This window comes from Haplochromis burtoni, unplaced genomic scaffold (assembly GCF_018398535.1).
Source record: "Haplochromis burtoni strain Fernald_Lab_line unplaced genomic scaffold, NCSU_Asbu1 Contig_1637, whole genome shotgun sequence".
Classification (NCBI taxonomy): Eukaryota; Metazoa; Chordata; class Actinopteri; order Cichliformes; family Cichlidae; genus Haplochromis; species Haplochromis burtoni.
Window position 1 is genome coordinate 9422 of NW_024583998.1, and position 6744 is coordinate 16165.

General features: G+C 34.4%; 1 protein-coding gene across 4 annotated transcripts in view; it reads right to left on the reverse strand.

Moving 5' to 3' along the window:
* Positions 1-300: 300 nt before the first annotated feature.
* Positions 301-6744, reverse strand: part of LOC106632800 (protein mono-ADP-ribosyltransferase PARP9-like) — a 15718-nt gene continuing 9274 nt past the window's right edge. The window contains exons 1-7 of one of the 4 annotated variants that reach the window (XM_042217154.1): positions 3616-4567; positions 2483-2615; positions 2342-2410; positions 1725-1816; positions 773-902; positions 542-659; positions 301-463 (exon numbers count right to left, since the gene is read on the reverse strand). In XM_042217154.1, the coding sequence (XP_042073088.1) occupies positions 336-463; positions 542-659; positions 773-902; positions 1725-1816; positions 2342-2410; positions 2483-2509 (564 nt within the window). In that variant the 5' untranslated portion in view covers positions 2510-2615; positions 3616-4567 and the 3' untranslated portion in view covers positions 301-335. Of the gene's footprint in view, positions 464-541; positions 660-772; positions 903-1724; positions 1817-2341; positions 2411-2482; positions 2616-3615; positions 4568-4590; positions 4678-4857; positions 5532-6744 lie in introns of those variants that run through there. The other 3 variants (XR_006053689.1, XR_006053690.1, XM_042217153.1) reach the window with 3 other exon arrangements.

A 6744-nucleotide genomic window follows, 5' to 3' on the forward strand; every position in this document is an offset into this window, starting at 1 on the left:
ACAGTACATGAATACAGGCTCTAGTATTCTGATCTGCAGGCGCGTGTATGTGTGAAACCACCTTGAAACAGCATGATACACACTGGATCTGTGAATTTCAAACAAACACAAAAATAAAGAAAATCTGTAACTAATGCACGTGGTTGTAACATGAATATCTTTATTACATCATGCACATATAGTTATGTACGTAAGCATATTTTTTTCCATCTATCAAATATTCAAAAATAACATTAACTACACACAAAGAATCTACAAAAAACATTACATAGATCAAGATTAAGCGCTATATTTCCCCTCTTCCTCAAAACAAGAACCAAATAACAAAAGCAACTTTACACAATAGATTTTGTTAAATCATATCCCCAATTACAAATCTGTCTTACCCATTTGGTGATTGAAGGCCCTGGAAAAGGTGGTTTTGGAGTTGAACACATGGCGCAGTTGTTTTCTGCCTCGAACACTATTACAAACATAGTAAAATTAGTGACTGACAATGAATATTTAAATACAAGTGATTTCTTTGTGCTGTAACACAAACCTGAGGCTCCCAGTATATGTAAAGCAGTTGCTTCACGCTGCTGTACCATTGCTTTAATTGTGGTTTCAAATGTCATTTCTGGTATTTGGGGAAAGGACTCCATGAACGCCTTTGCCATCTATGGAAATAGCAAAATATTCAAAATAATTTAGTCATATTCCTTTTCTATAGCAGACCCAATTTTATAATCAGCACAAAAATGATTTGAAACTCATGTCTTTGTTACTTTACCAAGATGACAATCACATCGCAGCTATTTGTGTCCTTCTGTTCTGGGTGTTTGAAAACTCCTCCTTTTAACTTGATATCCACCCAGTCAGTCTTGTTGATTGCAGTACGCCTCATTTTGAAGAACTCCCTGTGCAAGGGTTACACTGTCATGTGAGGGCCGTGTGCAGGCAGGAAAAGTAGCCAAAATGCAGACTCACGCAAACAAAAGGTGAACTTAAGTACAGCTTTAATGCTGGACGGCAAACAGAAAACTGTTCTGAACTAGAACACAACATGAACCCGCTCGCACGCTGGCAGGCAGGCAGGTCATTACCTTATTTTGAATGTTCAATGTCAGCACACATAATTTGAAAAATGCTCTACTATAAAACATTTTGGAATAACATGTGGCTTCATTTAATGCCACATTCTTTATTTATGGGAAACAAAGACGGTGGAGAGATACCACTTAGACAGAAACTACAATAGCACTGGCTTTGAGTACTGTATTAAATCCTCTGTATAGTAATCACAATTCACTATTGCTATAATTTACACAGTCCCAAAGCCAATAGGGCTGCACCACCAAAAAACACACAGAATAAAAAAAGTTGAATTCAACTGAAAAAACAGGGAAAGTCTTTAATATCTAATTAAAGAAAAAACAAAAACCAACACATTACAAACAAGCTGCTGGATCTAAACTGCTAAAGCAAGTTCTTAAGGCCAATGACTGACCCATCTACCATTGGGACACATGCAGTTTACTTAATACTGTCATTTAACACAATATTAAGTAAAATAATAAACTAACAACCAACTTGTACTTTTTCATGCTAAAATGTAATTACTGAGGCACATTACCATCCCAGCCCACCGATAAGGCCGGGCCTACAAATTTGGAAAACACTGCAGCACTATAAAAGTAAAGATAATATTTTCACTTTAATTTTTGAAAAATAGAATTGAGCTGAATTTTTGTGCTGCCACTTTGGATTCTTCAAGCTCTCTTGTGTTGCGTGCTGGATCAACAAGGTAAAGACAGCTGTCTGCTTTACTTAGGTACTGTAACCGAAAAGATGATAGAATGAATTCTCTCGCCAGTAATTACAGATAGAAATATGTCTTTTATCATGCTTGAGAGGTTTGACTATAACTTGTTTGATCAGTTATTGATTTTTAAAATGAGCCCAGGAAAAGCAGTTATAAAAGATATTATTACATCAATCCCTATTATAATAAGTCAAGCTGATTTACAGATTCCATTTGCTATTATCTTATTTGTCCACACACGATTTACTACAGTCGAATACCTTAAATTTCAGTTTTTAATGGAAACTGATAGGAAACAATTAGCATTACAGTATACTGGTATTTGACGTGCAGGACTTCATAGTGGGACATCAAAGACACCACAAATCTGGGTTTGATGAATCCAGTTGTCTCAGAAAGTAAAAAATGTTTCCAGGGATGAAATTTTATGGCACTTACAGGACATAATTTGAAAAACAAAACCCTCATTTTTCCATAATATTGTATTTTTTTTTCAAAATATGAATTTTCTGAAGGGAAATTTGTGTTAGTACTAACCAGGAACTTCCAGTGAACATTTCCAACGTTCACAAACGAAACAATTGCGTGGTAGTTATCAAAGTTGACCTGTTAACAAAGCATTAATACAATGTAAAATACAAATATATTCATATTGCAATATGTATATGTATTTATTACCTTTGACAAACAGCGCCTCCTCATCATTTCTCTTTTCCCGAACAGGATGACAGCGGCAGTGTAGTGGTTCAGTATGTACACCTTACTGCCCAAATCCAACTTGCAGGCAATATCATGCAGGGCACTCTATGATCTTGTAAAAAAACATTGAATAATGAAGAGAGGTCAACTCAAACTGCTAATTATGTTACATTTTTGAAAATATGTAATCCATGATTAATTAATAATGTAGTGCTATCAATGTAAGACTTTTACTCTCTAAAGCACTCAAACACACTTTCATTTTCATTGACTGGCTGACTGATTTTCTATGTGATTTTCTCTATGAGAATATAGCTAGTTGATGTCAAACGTTACAAAAGGAAAGAATATATTGAGCTAACAGGATAATAACAGTAACTCACATAACCACTATATAAAACCAAAGTACACAGAAGACACATTATGAAAATACAACAAAGCAGATCTCGAGGCAGAAGGTTTATATCAACCGAAGACCACACTGTGGGTGACTCCTGTCAGCCAAGAACAGGACATTGAAGCCACATTTTGTGCTCATAAACGTTTCACATTTGAATAAAAACAGATTTAAAAACAATATACTCCAATAACTTCCACAGTTACCATATCACAGAACATTCTTCAATCCTGGAGTTGTGTCTTCATGGAAAATTTGGATAACAAAATGTGACTCAAGACTGAAAGTTCGTCTTTGACAATTTCACTTTTTTTTAATCTTTGATATATTTTTTAATTTTTTACGGCTATTTATTATTTTTTTAAATTAAAGCAATGCTGGTCATTACGCGTGAAAGTTAGCGATCTGGAGTTGTGACTGACAACAGTATAAAACCTTTTAAGATTCAAGTGCATCAGCACAGTAACAAATCCATTTAAGACTAAAGCATGTATAAACAATAGCTGTGTCTATAAAAACATTGCAGCTGTCTAACGTGGATGATAAAATGTGTTTTTGATATGGGAACAGCATTAAGATCAGTGATGTTTTTGCTCTATGAATAGCACTAAAGCAAAACAAACACCAGGACATTAAATTTTGGGTTTGAAAGGATTACTGTAACACAGTAATTAAAATACAGCTTCATTTATTTTGTAGTGTCTTTTCCACGTACCTCGCCTGTTAACCATTGATGAGGTTCCAGTGATTTCCGCTCGCTGTGGTGAACTATAAAGTCGTTCCTTTTATTTGTGATGGAATCACAGCAACAACAACTTCGGTTTCCTGTCTTTTCCACAGTGCAGTGACCTATGGGCAAAATAAACAGTGTATTTGTGGCACAAGAGTAAGAAATTCTTTCCACATTGTCAAAAAAGTACACAAATAACTCCAGATTCCCCGCATCTTACAAAACGTACATTTGCATACTGACTCATGGGCATTTATTAGTGGTCTTTGATGAGTCGTTCCTGATCAATGGTCACACCAATTTGCATAATTATGATGAAGCAATTCACCCCACAACCCATCGTTACTTCAGTTCGCTGGTTTCAGTGATTATGATAATGTACTCTTTATAATTTGGGGGAAACTGCAGTCAGCTTAGACTGAAGAAGTCACTTGGATGAGTGACGAAACGTTTCTCCCACTGAAAACGTCCAGATGAACAGAATCAAGTTTTTCAGATTGACATAAAAAGGATGATTGACAGTTCATCAAGACATATAAATGACTATGTGTTATACCATTATAGAGACCTAATACATTGATAGGACAAGTTAAGTATTTATGGAAAAGTTGTTTTATGTGCACAAGATTGTTACTTTCAAATTTAATTTGTGAATACTAATAACTCAATTTGACATCAGTGTAACCTACCACAATCAATAATTAATCAGCTTGGAAAAGCTATTAAAAGGATGAATAGTTTAAAGGGAACAGAAACAGTTTTCAGCAGAACAGAATACATAAGCCTTAGATTTGCACAAAAAGTTCAAACATAAAAATTCACATGTTCTTCTCATGTAACCCTCAGCATGTTTCCGAACTGTGTCTGAATGACATAGCAGCAACTCTAGTGATCATGATGTTATGACTTTTTGTTGTGATTTCATTGAAGCTAAAGACAGTATAATACACATTGATTTACCTGTAATTTATCCAATGTGTTGCCATTTTCCTCCTGTACTTTTCTGGAGGTGTTTCGCACATCGCATCGTTCTATATAGTCTGTGCTCTATCATAAATTAAAACACATTACCATTTAAATATTGTTTAATATGTGTGGTGTGCTACTATATTCTAATTCACTGTTTTAAAGTGTAATTTTTGCCTTGCATTTAATATTTTCAAATTTATATAAATCAAAAATACATTACCATAATTAAAACCTTAATATCACAAAAACCATGATCACCTGACTTATGGAAGTTGGAGTTGGATCCTCATTCTGATTTCCTTGTCCTTCACTGTTTGGAAATGGGTCCTTCAACAGTTCTTTGCACGCCCTCTCCAGTTCCTTTGCATTTTTTCCTCCTTGTCCACAAGATATATTGTAAATGGTGCTGATTTTTTAGTCTTATTTTTTACATGGTCATAGATTGTTTGAACAATCACATCAGCACATTCCCTGGCAGGAAAGTTATATATTCCTGAACTTACTGCTGGAATTGCAATAGAACACATTTTGTGCTCCTCGGCCTTTTGCAAAACACTGATTATGGCCTGTCGCAACATTGGTTTTGCTTGTGTGACATCTTTGGCTGATGGTTTGCTTTGCAGACATGGTCCCACTACGTGAAGAATTTTTTGGCAAGACAGGTTCCCAGCACTTGTTACAATAGCTTCTCCAGTCCGCAGAGGTCCGTTTTCTGCTATGTAATTATTGCTCTCTTTCTGTATTTTTGGCCCACCACATTCTGAGATCGCCAATGCCAGCCCACCACAATGTTGTAACATGGTATTTGCTGCATTGACAACAGCGTCCACTTGAAACTTGCAGAGATCAGCAATCCACACTGAAATGTTTACATCTTGCGTGAGATGTGCTGACATTATCCTTTTTTGTGTTGCTGCTTGTTCTTCTTCATCCTTGTGAGAAAATTTTAAAAATGAAAAACAAAAAAATTTAAATAACAAAGTAAATATAGAATTCATAACATTATAAAAAATTTAAGAAAGATGAATACAGAGATTGTAATAAACATATTATTCAAGGTCAAGTATAGCTCAACAACAATGTATTTCAAAATTAGATTACGCAAAACTACTATAGATGCCAGCCATCCTTTCTTTGTATTACCTGCTGTATTAGAAAGCATGAACTAGTGCTATTAGATCCAAATTTTCATTGTTCTCACATAATAACATTAAAATTTAAAAACACACACTCACATATTTATCTCTCTCTCTCTCTCTCTCTCTCTCTCATTCTCTATGTATATCTATCTATCGATCGATAGATCGATAGATAGATAGATATGTCTTACTTTTTTTTTTAAACAGTATTGAGCAATCAATCCAACAGTTTAAATGCCTTTCATGACTGGACTTTTTCAATCATTTTTACGCGAATACTACTGACTGACATTATTCTTAGAAAAAGAAGTGACTTCTTGACGACCCAATTAACTCGATCTTTTAAGTTGCTCGAAGAACAAAGGAACCAACGAACATAAGTCATGATATGAATCAGTATTATGGCTGGCCTTCAAGATTATCGGATCAAAAATATGAACGATTGTCAAGAAGTAAGAATCAATGAAGCAAAATATGGATCACTGACTGTGATATGAAAAATTAAAAACATCAGTGGCCACATTTTTTAATGGGTGATGAATTGTAAAATTAAATTTTTTCATTCATATCGTCATCTGTAGGTTATGAGAATATGAGTACAGAGATACAATATTTATATCTACAGCCAATGATTAAAAACAAAATATATTGTCACTGTTCAGGGATGTAATTTGGCCATTGGTGGTGTTGTTTTCAAGGCTTCTTCGAGGAGCATCCGGGAGAACTACTTTCTAGGTATCTAAATGAAAAGCAAGCTTGCTTTTCTTTTAGAAGGTTCCCTTAATAAATATTTACTAGCAACATCTTTAAAATGATAATTAAGTGTTAGTGTTTATAAAAAAAAAAAATAACAAAGTAAAATCAGTAATTAGAATAATAGTTTCTTTGATAGAATTAAATAATTTATATTAATACATATATATATGGTAACGAATGGTAACAAAGAGAGGGAAGGTAGTCAGAACTGAGGGGACTGAACTACCAGAAGGCAACATTGCAGACATAG